Source organism: Aspergillus japonicus, assembly GCF_003184785.1.
Source record: "Aspergillus japonicus CBS 114.51 unplaced genomic scaffold BO86scaffold_17, whole genome shotgun sequence".
Lineage (NCBI taxonomy): Eukaryota > Fungi > Ascomycota > Eurotiomycetes > Eurotiales > Aspergillaceae > Aspergillus > Aspergillus japonicus.
The window spans coordinates 96,938-118,600 of NW_020291654.1; the positions used below are offsets into that span (position 1 = coordinate 96,938).

The 21,663-nt window shown below is 51.2% G+C and overlaps 8 protein-coding genes and 1 non-coding gene across 9 annotated transcripts; 5 read left to right on the forward strand and 4 right to left on the reverse strand.

The window, feature by feature from the left end:
- Nucleotides 1–612: 612 nt before the first annotated feature.
- BO86DRAFT_455480 (WW domain-containing protein) lies at nt 613–1,531 on the forward strand. The gene is made up of 2 exons (XM_025677115.1): nt 613–709; nt 786–1,531. Exons 1-2 carry the CDS (start codon nt 636–638, stop codon nt 1,384–1,386), a joined length of 675 nt encoding a protein of 224 aa, XP_025528729.1. The 5' UTR covers nt 613–635; the 3' UTR covers nt 1,387–1,531.
- Nucleotides 1,532–5,568: 4,037 nt separating this feature from the next.
- BO86DRAFT_310613 (uncharacterized protein) lies at nt 5,569–7,983 on the reverse strand (the record flags this gene model as incomplete). The annotated part of the gene is made up of 1 exon (XM_025667873.1): nt 5,569–7,983. One exon carries the CDS (start codon nt 7,981–7,983, stop codon nt 5,569–5,571), a length of 2,415 nt encoding a protein of 804 aa, XP_025528730.1.
- A 662-nt stretch (nt 7,984–8,645) lies between these two features.
- Nucleotides 8,646–9,425, forward strand: BO86DRAFT_378348 (uncharacterized protein; the record flags this gene model as incomplete). The annotated part of the gene is made up of 3 exons (XM_025670622.1): nt 8,646–8,771; nt 8,984–9,139; nt 9,225–9,425. 3 exons carry the CDS (start codon nt 8,646–8,648, stop codon nt 9,423–9,425), a joined length of 483 nt encoding a protein of 160 aa, XP_025528731.1.
- A 1,389-nt stretch (nt 9,426–10,814) lies between these two features.
- BO86DRAFT_378349 (uncharacterized protein) lies at nt 10,815–11,479 on the forward strand (the record flags this gene model as incomplete). The annotated part of the gene is made up of 2 exons (XM_025670623.1): nt 10,815–11,062; nt 11,119–11,479. The coding sequence occupies 2 exons, from the start codon at nt 10,815–10,817 to the stop codon at nt 11,477–11,479; spliced, it is 609 nt and encodes a 202-aa protein (XP_025528732.1).
- Nucleotides 11,480–12,209: 730 nt separating this feature from the next.
- BO86DRAFT_t103 lies at nt 12,210–12,282 on the reverse strand. The gene has a single exon. It is a non-coding gene; the product is annotated as a tRNA-Lys (tRNA).
- Nucleotides 12,283–12,818: 536 nt separating this feature from the next.
- On the forward strand, nt 12,819–14,082 carry BO86DRAFT_427666 (uncharacterized protein; the record flags this gene model as incomplete). The annotated part of the gene is made up of 4 exons (XM_025675561.1): nt 12,819–12,996; nt 13,144–13,176; nt 13,232–13,274; nt 13,383–14,082. The coding sequence occupies 4 exons, from the start codon at nt 12,819–12,821 to the stop codon at nt 14,080–14,082; spliced, it is 954 nt and encodes a 317-aa protein (XP_025528733.1).
- Nucleotides 14,083–15,175: 1,093 nt separating this feature from the next.
- Nucleotides 15,176–16,935, reverse strand: BO86DRAFT_398532 (cytochrome P450; the record flags this gene model as incomplete). The annotated part of the gene is made up of 3 exons (XM_025673564.1): nt 15,176–16,129; nt 16,190–16,792; nt 16,861–16,935. The coding sequence occupies 3 exons, from the start codon at nt 16,933–16,935 to the stop codon at nt 15,176–15,178; spliced, it is 1,632 nt and encodes a 543-aa protein (XP_025528734.1).
- A 460-nt stretch (nt 16,936–17,395) lies between these two features.
- BO86DRAFT_447445 (acyl-CoA dehydrogenase NM domain-like protein) lies at nt 17,396–19,505 on the forward strand (the record flags this gene model as incomplete). The annotated part of the gene is made up of 7 exons (XM_025676586.1): nt 17,396–17,591; nt 17,666–17,864; nt 17,928–18,047; nt 18,106–18,255; nt 18,312–18,828; nt 18,884–18,938; nt 18,993–19,505. 7 exons carry the CDS (start codon nt 17,396–17,398, stop codon nt 19,499–19,501), a joined length of 1,746 nt encoding a protein of 581 aa, XP_025528735.1. The 3' UTR covers nt 19,502–19,505.
- A 41-nt stretch (nt 19,506–19,546) lies between these two features.
- BO86DRAFT_427686 (Zn(II)2Cys6 transcription factor domain-containing protein) lies at nt 19,547–21,546 on the reverse strand (the record flags this gene model as incomplete). The annotated part of the gene is made up of 3 exons (XM_025675562.1): nt 21,323–21,546; nt 21,143–21,274; nt 19,547–21,046 (listed from the first exon to the last, which is right to left on the reverse strand). Exons 1-3 carry the CDS (start codon nt 21,410–21,412, stop codon nt 19,547–19,549), a joined length of 1,722 nt encoding a protein of 573 aa, XP_025528736.1. The 5' UTR covers nt 21,413–21,546.
- Nucleotides 21,547–21,663: the final 117 nt, after the last annotated feature.

Sequence of the window (21,663 nt, forward strand, 5' to 3'; positions counted from 1 at the left end):
AGGCGGTGCACTGTATTCAGGGTGATTTGGGGGCGGTCCGGGCTGTGTTAGAACATTAGGGTCAATCAAAACACTCATAGGACTGTAATACGGAGAACGGATGCTTACTGGTGGTTGGTATCGAGTCTCTGTTGTTGACATGTTGTGTGTGTTGCAGTGACTTGATGCTGGTTGAGGTATGATAAGACCTTGTTGTTATGTGGTAGAGGCAGAAATGGGAGAAATACATTCACCGGGAGCACTGCCTACACTTAATATGAGATATGCCGGAATTCTGTAGAACCGTATTGACGGGCGAAGTAAGGTCTAGATATCTCTCTGCATGCGCTAGGCGTCATTCTCAGTCTCCTGAAGTTCCGGAATCCTGCGGAAGTCCCTATGATAAGAACATCGGTGCCTGCGACTTCATAAAAAATGACCTACTTGCTCCCCCAGGGAAACCATAAGGGGATCGGCCCGCCCTAACAGCATAAGCTTTGCGGAAGCACCGTGCCGATTCTCTTGGCTCGGGTTAGGCAGCCATGGTTATGATGTCATGCAGGGAGTAACCCTTTTCCGCCCAGTATATATTGTCAGCTTTTACCCCACCACCGTCTCGGTCTCATCTCACCACAGAACTCCACAATCAGAAAAAAATGCCGCCACCACCACCAATGCCTCGTGTGCCAGAGGGCTGGCGTCCTCAGTTCGATGACAGATACCAGGAATGGTGCGAACACCTTGCCCGAAACAAATTTCGTGCTTCTAGACATTCGCAGAATACTAATGATCCATCCTATAACTAGGTACTATGTGAACCTGCACACAGGACAGTCACAATGGGAGCGTCCCGAACGACCAGCCCAGCCCGACGGCCCTGCACCACCTCCCAACGGCCCACCCCCCAGCTACGATGCCAGCACCGGTCGCAGGACCCCAAACAATGACCGCGGATCCCCATGGCCGCCGAACCGCGACAGCCGAAGCCCCTACGCACCGCAGCCGGGCTACGGCTACAACAACAATAACAACCCGTACCCGCCCCAAAACTACAACACCCCGCCTCCGCAACCCAACCCCTACAACCAGTATCCCAACCAGTACCCCAACCAATACAACAATCCATACCCGAACCAATATCAGAACCCCTACCCGAATCAATATCCCGCGCAGTACGCTCAGCCGCCGATGCAGCAGCAACCACAGCCCCAGCCGGAGCAGAAGAAGAAAAAGCGGGGGCTGGGGATGGGTGGCGCCGCGGCATTGGGTATCGGGGGCGGCCTGCTGGGAGGATTGCTTCTGGGCGAGGGGATCGAGCATCTGGAGCATGATTTTGATGGCCCGCCTCCTGGGGATTTTGGCCCGGGGCCTGATTTTGGTCCGGGGCCGGACGATGGGTTCTGGTGAGGGTGATGCATTGATGGGTTGTATAGCGATTTTTTCTCCTGGATAGGATAATGTTTGTGGACAGGGGATCACATTACAAAGACAGGTTTGGGATTCGTGACGGGATCTATGAACTATTTTTATGAAATATTAATGATATTTTGCGAAATTCTTGCACTTCTGTCCGATTTCCTACTGATACAGTCGCGGAACGCCCTTTTGTCGGAGGTCCGTCACTGCATCTGTCCACACGCCTGGTCGGACGGTGGTTACCGGCCAGCCCGGGACATGAGGATACCCTTACAAAGCTTAACTAGGATAGCCAGTTGCGCATGTTTCATCTAGTCAATGTACAGTACAGACTGTACAATAGGCTTGCGGATTCACGTCCGCTCGCGACTAGACAGGGCCTGTCTGTCACTCCAGGAGAGGAAGCCGGATACCGTACAACTCCAGGTACCGAATCCCTGCGGCTGGTGAAAAACGCCGCGAGGACAGCTGAATAAGTTTCGAAGCGAGAAGTTTCAGATGTAAGTCACAAAGAATAGCCCTCCATTCTGTATCTCTGACAGGCAGGCGTACTTCGACATTCTCCTTCAACTCTTTTAATGCTGATATGTTCCTGGTGAGCCCGGATGTCATGTTCGGGCAGCTACACTTCCCCTTCTTGACTTATTTCTCAGGATTGGTTTCGATATCCGCTAGATTGGCAACTGATTCCCCGTTATCATCGAGGATTCCTGCAAGGTTTGAATAGAGAACAAGGCACCCTGCTCTTCTTTGTTGCTGGTCCTGAACGACCCTGGATGTGCTTACTGAAGGCTGGGAGGTAAAGGGACTATGGGCCCGTGAGTCGCAGGAACTGACATAATGTTCTGTATGTATATACCACACAGCCCTTGACGAACAAGGCTGGCATTGCGCGCGGTGGGATGGGGGCAACAGGTAGAGTCCACGCGGCCTCGGGGGCACCAGTCTGGTCTTTTGTTCGTTTGTGAAACGTTCTGAGAGATCTCAGTGGGCTGCAGCCAGTTCAGACCAAGTTCCGCCTTCGGTCATTTCTAGGCTTTCATGGTCGTCCTGAATGCCGACGAACCAGGGTAGAAGTGTCCTTCGTAACTTAACTTCTTACACTGTGTGGTCTGCCAAGCATATCTAAGATACACAAACATAAATGAGGAAAACCTTGAGTATAAGCTTGAACGGTCTCAGACTTCCTTGTCGAGAATCGGTGGTTGGGAAGAATGAAGAGAAAGGAGAGACTTGGTGGAGATGCAAGATGGCGAAGGGATAAGATAAAAGGCTGGAAGAGATGTAGATGAGTTCTCAATGGAGTAGGGTGAATCACGATGCCATAGTCAGTGAATAATCGGAATGGAAGAAGAGTAGACAAGGGCTCAATGGATCTGTGAATCAAGCCAGTGGACCTAGTTAATAGGTCTCTCTTAAGGAAAGATAAATGTGAGTGAAGAAGTCTTGTCTATTACAGGTTCCTGTGTGAATAAATATTATTTTCTCTACCCATATCCCACCTCTCTTCCTTCTTCCACCTTTTTTTTTTCTTCTTCCACCTCTCTTCCTTTTCCCGCCCCTCTTCCCATCTTACATTCTTCTTTTCCTGTCTTCAACTCCTGCAACCTATGGTATACGCTATAGTCTGGCATTTAGCTAGACTGCTTGCATGCCGTACTGGGAAAAACTACGTTTTCATGAAGGCTGAGATTATATTCTATTGTCTAATGTGCCTAAATATTGGTATCTTACTAAATCATGTGCTTTTCAACTATCCTTGATGACATCGACCAGGCATCGGCTATAAGGAATTAATGAAGGCTTTTTTGGAACCTTAAGCCATCTACCAGCAGCTGACGCCCTGAGAAGAACCCCGCCAGATTGAGATAGAACAGCCAGCTACGGCTGGACATTTGCTGCTATTACCCTGATGAATGCAGCTCACCCTAAGCATTACACCCCTGATCTCTCAGTTTACATGGTGTATCCGAATCACAGTCGAATATGCTTAAGCAAGAATCAAGCGCTCCCTTGCCTCTAGAATGGAAGGCCTAATTGGGCCGCTTCGCTACCTCCTCAACTGAGTAGGCAAGTTGCACCTGTCTATGAGAGTCTCCCAGCTCGCATACGTAATCAGAACGACCTACGAAGAAACAATCTTCTTGAAGCAGAAGATGCCTCCTGCAAACAAAATACAGCACTGCGCTATGCATATCTCTCAGGTGATCCGAAGGTCCAACACTCAGAGTATGACTTTAAGACAGTGCTTTTTCCATCTGGCAGGCTAATTGCTATGAGATTCTTGACGTCCTCCGGAAAAGTTGACTGTGTTACAGTATACCTGGTTGAAAATATCTATGAATATTGAGCCGATTACCATTGCTTGATCGGAAGAGGGAAGCTGCGAAGAAGTATAGACACTCCGCTTCACAACTGACATGTGAGGCTGACTGTTCGCGTTGCTTTCTGAATCACCTTAAGAAAGTCCTTCAATCCTATTATCGACTTGCGTGACCTCCTCGTCATCTGGGAGTTGTCCACCAATACCACAATTCCCTCAAACTCTACCAGACTTGTATCCACTACCAATTCCAGAAGACATTGTTCAAATGTTAGCTGGAAAGACACATATCACGGTTGTAGACGCTTGTACTCGTTTGTACCAATGGCTAGTCAACCGAAACTAACGAAATCGTCATGCAGTTGTCACACATCGTGGCCGGGAAGTCTTCCATGTCATAATCATGGGATTCACTATGTACAACGCCAAGTGGATTTGAACCTACAGGGATACAAAGCATTCTGTCGTGCCTACGTTGACGATTTGCTGAATGCCTTGAACAGTTTAAAACACGTTGAACACCTTCACCCCACCACTAGCGGCGTCTGACCACCTTATGGTGTTCGTCTGTCAGACTGCTGGATGTACAACGCGGTTAAGAAGCTGACCCCAGCCGAAAGATCAGCAAGATATCCAGGCGATTTCGACACCGAGAGTCGAATTCGTGCAAACAGGGTTCCTTTCGGCTTGTCTTTGGCCGCCTGCAGAACTTGAACATTAAGCTTGAACCTCGAAAAGCATATGTCGGCTTTCCATCCGTGCAATTACTAGGCCAAAGGGTACAGAGTTTAAGACTAGTAACACCCCAAGACAACTTGGCAGCCATACGAACCCTGGAATGCCCGAAGACAATTGCCTCTTTGGAACAATATCTTGGTCTTAAAAGCTTCTCAAGACACCGCATTCCACGATACGCCGAACGAGCGTAGCCGCTTTAAGACGGAAAGGTTCTACTCCTCAAGTCCTCACCAAGCAGTCAAGGACAAAGCAGGGAAGTGTATTCCAATTCAGCCACTTGGACACCGACGCAAAAAGAATCGAAAGCGTTTGCAGACCTGCAAGCCGAATTTGGATTCTCTGTATTATGCAGAACCGTTGCCTGTTCATCCCGCTCGGGTTATTTCCGATACTGTCACTTTTATCAGTAAAATATAAGAAGGTTGTTATATGTGTTCTCTATCTTTGCTGCTCTGCCCTGCCCAGTTGAGGTTGTTTCTAACTAAACGTTCTGTTTGCAGGTCACCGTTCCAGATATCCCTCTTCTACAGACGCCCTGTCGACCTGACGCACAACTAGGAAGTACAAGATGTATCATATGAATACAAACCACACTCCCAGCACGGATCCGAAAACTATTCCCTGCATTTTCCCTCAGCTCAGCCACTGCCTCTGGGAGACAAGCCATTCTTTTTCACGGCTATATGGCAGCATACCAGTGTCGATACAAGCCTGGTCTCAACAACACAACACCCTGAGAGAGCCGGTACGTGATCGTCACGCAACGAAAGATGAACTGACTCAGTTTTTGGGGTCGCATAACCTACTCCGGGAAAGTAGGATTTCGCACACGGCTTAACTAAGAATGGAACGAAGCTACTTCAACAGGTTATGAGCCCTCATGCCAACCAAAGTTATCGAAAGTGAGACAGGTTTGTCCAAAACAATATCGAAAATACAGACACATTGGAGAAAAACTACGTTGGAGATTTAATTTTACTGCCGCAAAGCGTGTGTGGAATAATGTCCAGGACATTCTCCAATCGTACGTCACGGCGCATAGATTCATCTCACTAGCAAAAGACCAAACAGCAAGCTTCATACCTTGAGACCAAGCCGAACAATGGCAGAGGCTATCCTTGTTTATTAGCCAGGACAAACATGCCCCCATGCCAGCCGTATGCCCGATTCAGCCGACGGCCAATTCGCCGAGCCATGATATATGGCATTTTTCCGCTAGGGTGCGGTTCATGGAACTGGATACTTCGATCCAGATTGAAGCCAGTGGGCTGGAACTGCCAGACAGAGCCGTAGAGCTGGATGCCCGCGAAGCCGATTGACTTCATAGCATAAAGAAAGTCATTCCAACGCACCTCGCCCAGCGTCGACGTCAGCTCGGGATCATGGAACAAACTCCGAAAGACCTTGAGGGAGCGCGCATCCACGGAGAACGCTGGCTGAGTCTCTGCACCGCTGGTTTCCAGGGGCGCTTCGGCGTCATGGTCCTGTGTGGAGGCGGACCGTGCTGTTCCGCGAGTTTTGACTTTGGTCTTGGGTCGCTGAGCTGTGCTCTTGTCATCGGCATTACTTGTGAATAGCCAATTGGGCAGGAATGAGGTGTACGGGTTGGTGCTATCGCTCTTGGACTGCGATGCGGGTTGCGGTCGAGGCTGAGGCGTGGGCTCCTCCCATTCCGGTGTTCGTTGCAGACTGCGCGATTGAGAGAAAAGGACCTCGTCAATCAGCCTCCAGAACGCATCCAATCTGGCTTCCGCCTGCCGTAGTATCGCCACGTTCTCCTTGGTCCGGCGCTTCTCAATCGGATAAACGAATTTCCCTGCAGACGGGTCTCCTAGAACGGCAGCCTGGCTGGCGCCTTTCGGCTCAAGAATCGCTTGAGCGATCCTGTCAGTGATCTGACACCATGGCTGAATCATGTTCTTGTAATCTTCCTCAAACCAGTTGCGTGCCACGCTGTTGTGAACCCAGCTTCGCGCCCATGGCTGATACAGTATCAATTGCTCGAGACACTTCGCAAGGATCGAGAGATCGCCGATGAGGGCAGCCAGCCAAGGCGTAATCAGATCTCGTGCCCCTGGCTCGTTCTTGAGCAGACGTTCGACCTCATCTATGATCAACGGCACACCGGCTAGTCTCAATACCAGCTGGTTATCGAACATGTTCTCAATTAGCCAGAGCAACTTCTGCTCCACGGCTGTGGGCTTGGCTCCAGGTCTCGCCCCGACAACACCTCGTGCAAAGTCCGGATCATGGGGATGTCGGCGCACGAAGAGTCTGCGGAAGGGCGGGGAGGAACGGATGGTCACTCGCAGCATGTACAGTGGATCGGCGATTGCTTTATTCAGATCGTGACGAAACCGCAGCAAAGCGGTCAGGAACTCCTCGGGTAGATCCTGCGATGGTGAGATCTGGGCTGCGTATTGGTTCTGCAGGGATACCAGAGCCCGGGCTTGTTGGCTTAGCTGGGCAAAGGTCTCGACATTCACGTAGGCGTTGCCAACCACGGGCGCCAAAATCCGCCCCCAGAACACGGTCTTCTGGCTGTGGCTCAGATGGGGATGGTCGCGGCCCTGCAGATCCTTCAGCATTCCGTGGCGATGCTCTTTCAGGTCGAGGACGGCGCTGGCAAAATATTCCGGGTCTTCGCGCAGGGCCCAGAGGTGGTCTTCCGCAGCCGAGGCGCGGGCTGCAAGGAGCGACTCGATGCGACTCAGGTCGAGCTGTGCAGGCACACGATAGGGAGCTTCTGCTGCCATCAGTCTTAGAGATTCGAAGCTGCTCAGCTCACTCTCAGACTTGACTTGTGGTGGGGGGAGAATGGGGAAGGCGTCGAAGTCGTCCACGGGAATATCTGGAAGCAATTGGCGGCAGCACTGTACAAGGAAGGTCAACAGTCTCGCTTGGGCTTCTAGAACCAGAAGGCCGTGCCCCGGCGTGAATTGCTTGAGTACCTTGCGCCCGAACCCTTTATCATCATCACAGATGACAAGCTCGCCATACTGGCGAGTGTTCTCATCGAACCCGTTCAGAACCATGTAAGAAGTACTCTTACCCGCTAGATAGTCCGGAGCAAGCATTTGGCTCACCAGCCCAAAGTTCATCGCGACCGCGTCGGCCGCCGCAAAGGTTGACGGTGGATAACGGCCTCTGGAGTTGAGAAGCAACAATAGGGCCTTGGGGCCTACCAGGTCCTCCTGATTGATATTTGGCCACACAAGGCAGTCACGGAACGGCGGCCTCTTCTCTAGTTTCCGGTTGCACGCTTTACGCCAGACATCAAGATCGGGGCGATGAACGACCGGCATATCTGGCCAAGCCTCAAGCAGGACTTTGAGTCTCTGCTGGCGTGTTCGCTTCAACCATCGCTTTGCGAGAGTGGCCTCGTGGCGCTCCAGTATCTTGTGCAGAGTGTCATAAGCGGTATAGATCGTCTCGGATCTCGCCTCGATGTCTTGTCGGATATCGCTCTCGGATCTGAACTTCAAATCCTGTCCTTGTCTAGAGCAAGCCAAAGTCAGGTTCGCCATCAGCGCTGTCTCCTCAGTCCAGTCGATGTCGTCAGGGACGTGATTGATGTCATCGGTAATCTGGACGTGCTCCAGATGATAGTGATATTGATCTTCCGTTGTTGAAACCATTTTCAAAGACGGATCTGATTTTCTTTCTGGCTATCAATAAACCGGGGTTGTGGGATTTGAGTCTGATGTTATCTCCCTATGAATCTTTATATACCGAACGTGAACGTGTGACTGCCTACCCTGCCGCCTGGTACTGCCGCGTGCCCTGATGGTGATATTCACAAACATCAGGAATTAACATGAACATTTCGCCACAGGAGCGGAGATTTACACACAAATCACGAAGTTAATAAACCATACATCCCTCTTTCTGGTGACTATCATATTGCTGGACCATTTCTTTGTACCTTCTAGGTGTTTTACTCTTCCAACTACTCACGCCCCTGCTCCGATTCTTGCCCTTTTTCTACCTTCATTAGGACAATGGAGCCATCTCATAGAGTGGTGATGTGGCGTCTCTCGGTGCCGCTTGTACATGCTAAGCATCAAGTTGTGGGGTACAAAACGGGGCTGCTAGCACGAAACATGGATGACCACTACGGCCAATATGGCTTCCTCACCATCTACAAGAGGACCTGGTTTGTCAAGCATACCGGTGACAATACTTCGCCATGTCGTCTCCAATTAGCGGCATGGCTTATAACTCCGCTACTTTGAGGGACTGCTTTCTGGCAACTGCTTTGGGGGCTGCAGATGCTACTGGGAGTCGGTACAAGCAAGACTCTGGTCATAATCTGGTGAGCTTCTGATCCTTCCCAAATTATAGCCTTAGTGCTAAGTTTCTTTTGGATAGACGCTCTCCGCACCTCGGCCACTGGAATTGTTAAAATGTCAGCTAATAGATCTTACACTTGATGGCACGATCAAAACTCTATTTTCCAGGATAAATTGTCCTATCTCTCCAGGAACGATATGTTAAATTTGACAAGCCATGATCGGAATCACCCAGCTTATACCCATCGAAGTTCAGATCTGGCGAATGTTGATGATAAGTGTGGACGTTGTCACCGACATTCGGTGCGAGACTTACCGGAGCAGTAATATCGACCTACACTATTCTACGCGGGTCACCACAAGGGGAGATTATGCGGGAATCCAGCAAGTGGTACGTCTACCAGACTGAGTACTGCTGGAAAGCACGGGTGCAAATCAAAGCTCGATGAAGCCCTGGAATTGCCTAAGGAATACAGTCGGAAATCAGGAATCAAGACTCGAAGCAGATCGCAAAAGACTGGCGCAAGCCAAAGATTGTGAACGCAAGAAGCGTCTATAATTTGCCTCCGACTCGGACTCCCCCAAGCCATAACCTGAGTTTGATCTCGACTATGGCACAGTCTTGTGTTTCGATAATGCGGACCTTACCGACGAGCTGGCACTTTACGCCTGGATGAGAGACAGACACTTAGCAATAGCAAAGAAGCTAAAAACACTCAAAGCTACGGCTGCCGCGGGAATGGAGTATATGCGGAAGATTAAACAGCATATCAATTCCTTCGGAGCGAAGATGATAGGTACAAGAACGGATTCACAAGATGGAAGACTTCCGAGACCAGCCTGGACCGGAAACGATCCAAGCAGGAGGCAAAATGTGTCGCACACGACAAGTGCGAGAACTTCCATATCCTTATGGACTACTCAAAACCGTAAATCGATGCCATCGCTTTCAACAGTTCACGGTTGGCCAAACACGCACCGTTGATAATGGCAATCTGAACATAGGGCCTGATGGAACGATATGAAGGAATGATCTGCTAAGCGCAGTAGCCTAGAAGAGCAACTCCATCGGTGGTGAAACTTCCTGTTAGCAAATAGATAAAAAGATCAGGAGAGTGTCGAAGAATCACCAGACGAAGTGAGTGAACTGTCCCCCCGCAAGAAGATTAAACGGCAGGATGGGGGCTATCTTCCGCGAGAGTAATTCCAGACTTTCTTCGCAAAATACTGTGCCCTCAATAACGAACTTAGAACCCTCATGAACTCAAATAACTCGAACGGAGTGGATAACGCTTCTCTTAAAGAACTGAAGCAGAAGATAGTGACATTGTACAATTAATACTGGATCCAGCTTCTCATAGGCCTGGTCGAGATCTTCGGAGATTAAGAATACCTTTCATTTCCTGAATGTGTGCTGTTATTTCAAGGTCAAAGGTTTGCACTGGGAAAGCTATTTGCCGGCTATATCAGCCAAGCGTATGCTGACAATCACAACTACCACTTATTGAGAAAGTCACAATGATAGATTGTAATGATAAGCCAGACGTGCCTTGCAGACTGTTGTATTGAAAGCAGAGGCGTGCACATATCATCAAAATAATAGGCATGTTTCTTTCTTTGTGGTTGTCAAAGTTATTTGTCCGATGCGATCAGGCCTAAATTCATTGTATAGAGGAATATGGAAGAGTTGCTACCCTGGAGCGTGCGATTGACTTTCAAGTTAGAGATCAGAGTGACCGTCCGTTCTCACTAGGGATCCTTGGTTACTGCCCTAATTGGCAACCTCATGCGTCCATCACAGGTTTTCTTTCTGGGGAAATGATGACATCGCGAGAGAAGAAGGGAGAGGAAAGGAAAGAAAAAGTCTTCAATCTGTAGATAACAACTGCACATGTGTTGGGATAGTTCCCAGTGAGTCACGAAAGGATTGTGCTAGAGTCAGCAAGGTCTTCTTGCTCCATCCGTGACCTTCTATCTTCATTCCATCTGTTTATCAACTCTATCTATTCATCAACTGCATCTACTCATCAATTTTATCGTTGAATCAACTCCATCCACCAGCCAACATGTGTGCTCCCATCATCCGCGACCCCTTCGAACACGAGGAGGACATCGAGCAGGACGAAGACATCCGCGACAGCGACCCCATCAACCAAGAGGCCGCGGCGCTGCGAATGTGGCGAATGGACACAGCCCCACCTGTTCCCAACCGGCCTGACCAGGAAAGTGAAGAAGATTACAGGGGCATGGACGCAGAAACCAGAGATGACCAGGGTGGAAGGGAGAGCCAACTTGATAGTAATCGAGCTGGCCGGTTTATAGCATTGTTCTCCCCAGAGATCTAAACTCTTTTTCGAGCCTACCTTCTAGGTCAATTGGTCAGCCGATGAATCAGTATAGCTCTGAAGATGAGGAGGATGATTGTGATGAGGAGGAGGAGGATGAGGACGAGAATGAGAATAAACAAGAAGGAGATGAAGCGGATGAAGAGGAATACGGCGACGCTGACAGCGACCCTGACCACCACCAACACCGATATGGGGAAGATGAAAATGTGTGCATCCTCCCCGAATGCCCTGAAAGACTTCTCCTCATTCAAGAACGGCTAGTGATCCGCCGTGACTTCTTCAGCGACGCGATGGTGATAATACATGGCAAATATGCGCACTTTTTGGATGTGTTCGAGACGGGGCGCAGGGACATATTCGTCAGTGACATAACCTCCCCCTGATTTGGAAAAGGAAAACTAACAAATGGAGTATGTCAGCTTCTGAAAAGCCGTGGGAGAGTGAAGACGCGCGACTGGAGTGGGCAGGGTTCTTGAATCAGATACCTGAATTTGTTTGCTGTGATGCCGGTAAGCCTTGGCTGTTCTCTTTTGCCTTTCCTCATACACCTATAACGTTGTCAACATTCTGGTCATATGCTGATTCTACACAGACAACAATCTCCCTTGCAGCATAGACGATATCAATGACTTTTACGCCCTGAGGGCTTGGATGCTGGAGCTGCTGCCCTGGGTGGTTGAGTCAGCCCCTTTGCCTATAAGGTTAGCCTCTCGAGAAATCAACATTTAAATACTGCTGGACGGTGTCAATGGCAATTGGTAGCTACTCTGGAGAGCAAAATGTCATAGACTGGGCTGTTATAGAGGACGGGAAATTACAATTTGTCTTGGCGTGCAATAGGCGCACTCATAAAACAGCCATATCATGCCTATGGATGTATGACCTTTTGTCTGGCAGACAGGAAAATAGCAACAGGCTACTGCTTCGCGAGGTCATGATCATAGAATCCACGGACTGCCTTATTGTACTTTTGAGGGCTTCCTGGCGTGCTGAAAGCAACCCTATAACCCCATCCTGTATCCGCACCGCAATACAAGTGGGTCGCAACGGGAATCGAACGGCCTACACAGAGGACAATGCGACAGGAACCACAGGGCAAAAACAAAAAGGTAAAGCCCAACGCGGGGGTTGAACCCGCAACCTTGAGATTAAGAGTCTCACGCTCTGCCGATTGAGCTAGCCGGGCTGGTTGGTGATAGATGCTTGTTTTTAGAATACTATATCCTTGTGTTGTGCATACGGTGGTGTACATACCCGCGTATTTCAGACTCACTTGGTTCAAACGCTAGTTCCTTTGTATAGGGCTGGGAATAGATGCTTTAGGCATCGGTGTGACTTACTAGCCCCTGTTAGATAATGTTTCCCTGTTTGCTCTAATATCTGCAGTGGGTGGCTAGGCCATCCGCTGAGGGGAATTTACCCTGCGGTGTGTCGTGAGTGAATATAGCCCCGGCTCAGTATGTTTACAAAAAATATATTCACCAGGTAGCTAGAACCATCTCCAGCCTAACACCCCCATTTCTTTTTCTCCAGAGCAAAATATCTTCCCACCATGCTCAACTCACCCCTCCCACTCATCTTCTTTACATCTCACTCGACGGAGCGTCATTCCATCGACTAGTTTCGCTCATCATTCCGCCACCTCAACATCTCACCCCACTGAGCTCTATCGCTCGGGACTTATCTCACTGACGCAGTAGCGAAGCAATCCAGACAGTCATCATGGCAGAGCCCAGCATCCCAGTATCTCAGGCATCTGAGGTGAGAGAGATCAGAAAGGAAATGCGCGCTCTCCTCGACCGGCTCGATACTCTCGAGGGCTTGAACACCACCAACGCCAAGGATGCTAATATCCCCCGACACTCACGGCGACCACACCCAGCCAGAGAGGGCGATAGAGGTAGGAAAGAGTGTCCCTTGCCCTGGGAGATGGGGGCATAACTGACCCAAAGACCACAGATAATGGCAGCTCCCACAACCAGCACGGAGGACGTTTTGAAATGGTTCAACATGACGATGAAAAATGTCTTTGATGATGAACTTATAGACTTCACGGCTAATGGATTACCAAGCATGTTGTGTGAGCTCTATAGCCCCCCTACCCCTCCCGGCAACCAAACTACTGAAATCCATAGCTAACCACCAGATTACCATCTTCTCTCTTCCAGGGAAAAATTTGTAAGCGATCCGAGAGGCTCAGTATAAGCCACAGGATCACTCGACGATCCGGCTCCAAGCGGAGTCCTTCATCGTGCCGGCACTCATCGAAGCTTACAGCACCGCCAGTGGAGACCTCTTCGGTGGACTGGATGAGCAAGCGCTGCTGAAGAGAAAGGAATTATCCCCGTTCGGCCCGGTGACTCCAGGACCTGCTTCGTCGTCGTCGTCGTCATCATCATCTTCATCACCACCACCACCTTCATCATCTTCTTATGCCGCGGTGTGTGGAATGCGCCTGCTTCAAGACCAGCCAATTACTAGCGTCATCGATCATGCCGGGCCAACCGGCACCAAAAAGCTGCGTCTCCGCGCCACCCCGATGCTTCAGATGGCCCATGTCTTTGAGAAGAAGGACGAGGACAACCCCACTCCCTTCTTCTTGGTGACCGCCGCACCCGACAGTGACAGTCGCGCAATGGCCGATTTCACCCTGGGCCTGGCGATTGCGTACCACAACAACAAACTGCGAGGAAAGAAATCACGCATCCTCAGCGGCATGCTCATGACTGCGGACTCGGTTCTTTTCGCGGAAGTGTGTGACGACGTCATCTATCGCAGACCCCCAATTCAATTGGCCAAAGGGAGGATGTACGCAGGGTCTACATCGACCTCGCCCGAATTGTCACCAACGGTGCAGTGTTTGGTTTCTCATGGACCCAGGGCTAGCGATACAACGACGCATTGTGATCAAATTGGACCTCCAGATGTAACTAGCTCTCCCAAACCCAAGAATGGCAGATGCAAGAAGAAAGGAAGTTGTTGTTAACATGCGACCCTGTTCCAACTCACGCATGCCAAACAAATCATATAACATATGGAAGCCCCGGGTAGCTCGAGGACATTTACACCAACATGCTGTATATCCACCTAGGATACAGTTATATTCTTTTTTTCTCGAATATTGTCAATCAGAATCCTCAGGGGAACTATGGTTTGTTTGCAGGCCGAAGGACTTGCCATCTAGATCTATCCTTCAGGAATATCTTCCATTATTCTTCTATTAGGCTTATTGAATTATCTTAAGGACCATCTATCCCCCTCATGCATCTCACACTTTGTAGTCATTTCCATCCCAGGTGTGATAACCGACACTCTTCCCACGAAAGGAAACCATTCAACATTCTCTGTGGCGCTATTCTCAACGCCCCCGTCCCCCCCCCCCCCGCCCCCCCCCCCCCGGGCGCATCTGCAATATTCTAAGTCTCCAGTGTCTGTACTGTACTACCCAGCAGCCTATCCATTAAATCAACCACAAGGGGCAAGCCACCGAAGGCGTCGTTGCAGCGCCCAGCAGGACTCGTACTTACGTCTTCGTCCTTGTGGATTGATTTCTCCTCTAGGCACCGTTGAAGGAAGCTATAGGCTCCTTTACGCACCTTTCCAACAACCCTTCTAGGCAGCAGTCTACCTACCTTGCTGTCCCAAAGCCTGTCTATATGGTTTGGTGAAGCCTGTTGGATGTAGCTGTTTAAGGGTCTTTTCAGGCAGCCGTTCGAGCGTCTGTGTAAGTATTTCGTTCAAGTATCATTTTGAAAATATTTTGTAACATCTGCTCAGATCTGTCTGAGCATCTCGCTGAGCTTTTTTCTCTTCTTTTGTTTTCTTTAAGAGCACCTTCTCAAGTACCTTGTCAAGCACCTATTTCAGCACCTTTAACATCGTCCTGTACAAACATACATGTATTGAGCAAAGCTAGCGCTGCGAAAATAGCCCCGAATTTGAGTCGTCCGACACCCAAATCTCAATCCTAGTGTCGTTTTATATGAAGGAAAGTATCCCAAAGTAAGCTTCGCACCTAATGCTTCCAGCACGTATCTACAACGCACATATCCTCCCACCATGCCCAAAAGACCGATCGATCAAACCTTCCGCCTCCGCCGAAACTGCACCATCGGCCCATCCCGAATACTGATATAACTATCCCACAACCCAAACACCTCCCGCTCCTGCTCCCCCTCCCCCTCCACCTCCTCATGGTTACCACTAGTAGCAGTACACTGAGCCACCCCCGTCCGATCCCCCTCCACTAACCTCAAATCAAACAGCCACACCGTCCTCGCAATAACCAAATACAGCTCCAACAACGCAAAGTTCTTGCCCGCGCAGCTCGTCGTCCCCACCGAAAACGGCAAACAGCTCGCCCGTGCCCGCGCCACCTCCTCCGCATCGACCCCCGCCGCGGGGTCCACGATCCAGCGCTCGGGACGGTAGACGTCCGGATCCGGGAAATGCTCCGGGTTGCGATAGAAGCTCCAGTGCGCGACGCCGACGGTCGTGCCTTCGGGAATAAACTCGCCGGCGATGGTGATCCCGCCCGCCAGAACAGTGCGGGGCAGCTCCGACGAGCCGGCCGGGGTGATGCGCATGGCCTCGTCGACGCAGGCGCGGAGGTACGGGCACGACGAGAGCAGAGCGGGGCCGCCGCGGATCTCGTTGGCCGAGGCGAAGGTGGACCGGATCTCGGAAACTAGCTTGCGGTAGGCGTGCGGTGTGCGCACGATGTAGAAGAAGAAGCCCGCCATGATCACGGAGGTGGTGTCGGAGCCGGCGATGGTTAGCATGATGGCTTCTGCTTCGAGGGCCGCGCGCGTGTAGCCGGGGAGCCCGGTGGCTGGGTCTTTGGCGCGCAGCAGGTAGTGTAGCATGTCCGGCCGGGTTTCGCCGTGGGCTTCGAGCTCGAGGCGCTGCGCGAGGGATTCGTCGACGAAGTTGTAGAGGAAGCGGACGTTGGGGGGCGTGAGTTTGCTGAGCACCCAGTCGAGGCCGCGGGGTTTGAGCCAGACGAGGGCGTTGAGCCAGGGGCAGTGGCCCAGCTGTTTGGGTTCAGCACATCAGCTAGAGTGTCAGCAGGTTATGCAGTAATATGAACGTACTGGGTATAGTATGCGTAGGAAGAATGCGATGATGTGTGGAATCTGACGATACTCATTGGCCCCAGGTTCTTTTGTGTTGACAGCGCGGCCGAAGCAGAGATCACACAGCACATCCAAGACCAAGTAATCGCACACCTCTGACATTTTTCGAGGTCGCGACCAGTCCGTCCCTTCGTCGTCGACGAGAAGCTCACACCAACGGGCCACGTGCGACTCCAGCAGCGGCTCCATCGAGCGGAGGGATTTGTCGGAAAACACCGTGTTCAGAACTCGTCGTTTCCGAGCATGCAGAGCGGGGTCGGTGCCCGTAAGCGTACTCTGATCATTCTTGTGCCGTGTCATCATGTCATAGAACTGAGATCGCTTGACATTCGCTCTGGCGTTGAAGATGTCGCGATAGGCCTCGGGTGTCTTGAAGAGCAACCCATCGGGGCGGAAGCGAACCACATCGCCATGGATTTCATGGTTGCGGGCAATCCACAGGTGTCGTTTCCCGGTAAGCGACCAGTAGAAGTCAGGCAAGGACGATATCCTTGCAAAAAAAGGTCCCGGGAATTTCGCCAAAGGGCTGAAGTACAGGTTGTACACAACTAAGCCCACTGTCTATTTAGAGGCGTCAGAAACCGACGCTGAAGGGGCGGAAAAAGGGCCAAGCGGAGGAGTCAACAAACGTAGCAGAGTAACAAACTGGTGGTAACCAGGATCCAGTGATCTGACACTACATTTGCCAGACCAGCGACGAACATGTTTGCGCGCACTGTGTTGGCCGGCAGATGTTCTCGGAGCTGACGCGAAGTCAATTTTATACGTTGCCTCCCTTGCCGACAGGTCAGGTTGGGCCCCCACACAAATTCAGCCAGACACGAGTCCTTTGCATATCCGCCACTCCTTCAGCTGAGAGAAATTCTTTGTGGCGCAAGAATGCTTGGCGAACGCCTATGGCGTTCGTATCTGAGGGTCGGCGTCGGCTATTCCGGCCAAACCTTGGGCAGATGATCCTCCCCGGCCGCTTCCTAGCCCTATTTTTGCTTTTTAGTCTGCAGACATGTGGGGTCCCTTCAGCTTAGCCGCAACCATTGTAGACCCAAAGTCGGTCCAGACTTCGGACTTTCGATCACCAGTCCGGATATAAATCATGCACATCGCCGCGATGAACATCTCGATGGAAAACCGTGTTCTGCAGCGATCGACAAGCCCTCCGCCATCATGCCGCTGTTGAAATCAGACCAAGCTGTTGTCAAATCAGAATGCCGTGCACTATACGACCAGATATGGCACGCAACTTCACCGACACTTGAATTGGCGCAGTCGGCACTGATGCAACCTTCACCACTATCATTGACTCTCGAGGAACGGACGCGACTCACATATCGGAGAGCAAGGGCGTTGGCGGACGCACATAGTACGACCTCACCCCAAACCCCCAACGCCCCAACCCCTTAAGGCCGCTTGGAGCAACGTGACTGACTGAAATAGAGTTGATGGTGAAGGATGTGGCGTATTTGACCCCGAGTTTCTGGAAGCTACACACGGACATGATCGGTGCTATGGACGGTGGCGCGGTCACCCTGATCAGCATCCAGTATAACCTTTTTGTCGGCACGGTCGCTCCGTTTGCTGCCACGAGGCCTGACTTGGCACTGATCGTGCAGCAGGCGATGAAATTCGATATCTCGTGCGTGCCCCATCCTCTTCTCTTCGATTGATTCGATGGAGTCAACTCATAGACCACTCTTAGCGCACAATTCATGCTTACCGAGGTTGGGCATGGCTTGGATGCACGGAATCTCGAAACCACCGCGACCCTGCTTCCAGATGGTGGCTTTGAGCTGCACACGCCGTCAAAGGCCGCTGCCAAGTGAACAACCCCAAACCGTTTAAACTTCTCTCGAGTTAGTACTAAGACCTGCACGCAGATGTATGCCTCCGTCTACCCCTCGCAGCGGCCTCCCCACGATCGCTGTGGTTATTGCCCGGCTCATGGTCGCGGGCGAGGACAGAGGAATCCGTCCATTCCTTGTCCCCATCTCAGACGGTACTCAGATGTGCACGGGAATCACTTCAAAGTACGTATCCGACGGGATATCACCGACTATCCTTACTCACACCAAGGACCACACAGGGCCCTCCCACCCCGAACGGGCGCCCAACCAATTGACCACGCCTTGACATGCTTCGACCGCGTGCAACTGCCCTCGTCCGCCTTGCTAGGCAACATCGAAAAGTCTCGAAGTGAACGCGATGATTTCCTGGCGACCATCCACCGCGTATCGGTAGGGACGCTTTTCCTTTCCAGTGGATGCATCCCACTTCTGAAAATTGCCGTCTACAACGCCAGCAAATTCAGCTTCCGACGGAAGATCCTCGGCCATGATGGGCAGCCGATGCCCGTAATCGATTTCCGCACGCAACACCTCCCCATCCTTCACGCCATTGCACGAGTCCATGTCCTGCAAGCTTTCCTCATTCAGGCGGCAGTTGGATTCCGGGACCCGAAGGTCGATCCGCGGGTCCGTCACGCAATTGCAACGGCGTTCAAAGCAGTGGCTATTCACGCCTTCCAGAGCAGTATCAAAGCCCTAAACGAAGGTTGCGGCTGGCACGGGTACTATGAGCGCAATCAAATTCTCCAAGCGGAAGTAAGTAGCGCCGTCGTTTCCAGCTCGAACGACTTCTCTAACCTCATTTCTCCAGCTGGAGTTTCGTGCCGTGGGCACAGCTGAAGGCGATATCAGAGTTCTTGCCATCCGTATGTTCAGTCCAACGCAATTGGTGATTACCAACTGATTGTCTCGTGATACAGGCCTAGCAAGCGAGCTCTTGATCGGCCGCTACCAGGTCCCACCACCAAAGGACCCCGAGAGTCTCTTAGCACAGCATGAAGCAGGCTTGTTTGCGGAGGCGAAGGAGTCGCTTAATCTCATCGGCGGGATCCATCGCAGCGAAGCATTCAACCGGACCATCCTTCCCCTGGCCCTTCCATTGATCCAGGCCGTAGGGTATCGGATGGCGATGGAAGCCGCAATCGAAGCTGATATCGACCCCAGGCTGCGGTCTCTATATCAAGCCGGGGTAATCAAGGAAGATTCCGCTTGGTTTAGTGAGCAAGGGGGTCTCAGCCGGAAGGTGCAGCGACATATGGAGTCTCAAGCGGCAGATGCAGTGCTTCCAGAATTAGAAGAGTTTGTGGAGGACACAGGAGCGCAGTTGTATTGCACTGCACCGATGACATCAGATACCCTGTGGGACAACTTTGTCGAAGAGTTGGAGACGTTCTCTGGCAACGCAATGTGGCCAAAACAGGCCCAATAGCGCGTGTTTAGTAATTTTCAAAGAGTGAATTCATTAGTCGTAATATCAGCCCAATCCCAGGTTGATACTCATGGAGTATAAAGAGCCACCTCTCCTCATCCGTCCTAGAATGACGAAGTCCCGAAACCTTTGGCTGTTGTAAGACGAATACTTCCCCGATCCACCGCCGTCATCTTCCGACAAACCAATCGCGTAAACGTCCCTTCCAGCGGCACGTTCCGAATTGACGATGCGGACCGCATCCAAGGTTTGTGCGATCGGAAAACTTCCCTCTTCAAGGATCGCGAGATCCACGCACTTTTGCAGCCAATTCTGTACCTGTAATCCGCATCTAAGATCATCACACCTGAGGACGGAAGCTAGAAGTAAACTCGCAATGCCGATTGAATAGGTATTCCTGCTAGCACACTCGAGAATATCCAAGCCTGCTACAGTACGAAGCAGAACGATCATCCAGGATGTTGAGACGGCATGGTCGTTCCCTGGCCGAACCTCTTGGTCTTCGTCGGAATCTGCCCTAGAATGCAGTATTTCCGTGCATTGCATGATTCGCGCTGCACTGTAATATGCATAGTTGATCGCTGCCTCGTAGGAATGAAATAACAGTGGATGTGCAATCTCAGAAAAGCGACCCTGCGGAGGTTGGGGCAGTACATCAAGTGGAAGCTGAGAACGATCGAGGCGAGAATGCCACTCGTCGAGTTTTCTCCCTTCTGCCTCCAATAATGACACACATTCGTCGACGGTGCATGTGGCCAGGCTTGCCGCATGGATGCCTGATAAGACCTGTAGAGTGGCGATCGCACTCACCCGGTGCGATTCGCACAGAATAGATACAAGCAGAGTCTTCTGAGCATCGATTGTCCTCAGCACCTGCGTCAACTGTGGCGAAACCGAGAGCGACCTCTGGCTGAGTTGGAGAGCGAACGTGGTGAAGTACATTCTGCGCCACCACATATGGAGTCTCGATGCAAGCCAGGCGGCGATGAGTTCCTTGCCAAGTGCGTCCTGAGATAGGTGTGGAAGCTGCAAATCAATGATCTTGGCGATTCCCTGGCAATGCCACCCAAATCCTCGGAAGTTTCCCATAGCTGTCTCCATAAGGCAGAAAAGTACCAGTATGGCCAAGGTTGTCAATGGTGACGATGAAGCCTTTGCCTGCAAGGTTCTTGCAGTTTCGCCAACCGCGGAACTGTAGTACCGCTGGCTGGAGAGTAGGTGAGTACGATTGGGCAAGACGATGAGTCTGCCCTGGTTTGTGTGACCCTCGGGAGAGCGTCGACTAATGTTGCAGGCTGCTAATGCAAGGAGAGATTGTTTCAAGGTATTATCTTCGTCAAGGATAGAGTTGATGCCGTGGAAGAGACAGCCCAGAGCATCGATGCATGAGCTTTCCCAGTATGTAAGATAGAAGTGTTCACTTTCGACGCTTCTCAGGTCAATTATGGTGTCGATGTGCAGGAGAGGCTCGGCTGAAGTAAGTTTACGCAACTCATCTGCAGCGCTATGAGAATCTTCTTGGGTTAGTACTTTGCAGGCGCTCAACTGGACCACCTGTTTCGACTTGTGGCCTGCTTCGCTAGCTTCGTGTACCCGGGCATTGGACGGTGAAGTAGACTTGTAGAATGGCTGCCATCGCACATGCTGAAGGGGTTTCGACACAGCTCTGTGGGCAGAGGCAGTTCGATTGCTGAAGCTGAAGCTTGGTGACACTTCCTCGCAGGGCTTGCCTGCACGGGTACACGCCCCGCATGATGGCTTAGTTTCATCACACTACGGAGATCAGTGAGTAGCACGAGTCGAGCGAGTAGAAGAACGAACTTTGACGCGGCGCTGGCGACATAGCTTGCAGCCTGTACGCGAGCGCACTATGCTGGTCTTCTTCGGTCGAGGCGGTGCTGGCCTGTACATCGTACGATCTGACCGGACGACTCATTGAATGGCGCTTGTACTTTCTACCAGGGCTGCACTGAAGCTTAGAAAGTTTGCTGCGATGTGATCGAGACAATAAGAAAGAAACCTCCTCTGCAGTGCCACTATTGAAGTAATGATCAAGTTAGAATGAGGTTAGACCGAAGATCGGAGCCGAAGCGAATATCAAATGACTAAGCGGAGGCTGACCCACATTCCGAATTCGGTGTGCGGGAGCGAACTCACTCAGG

Coding starts and splice junctions, on each gene's coding strand:
- BO86DRAFT_455480 (XM_025677115.1), top strand. CDS start 636: ATGCCGCCACCACCACCAATGCCTCGTGTGCCAGAGGGCTGGCGTCCT. Junction 710..785: donor GATGACAGATACCAGGAATG/GTGCGAACACCT, acceptor TCCTATAACTAG/GTACTATGTGAACCTGCACA.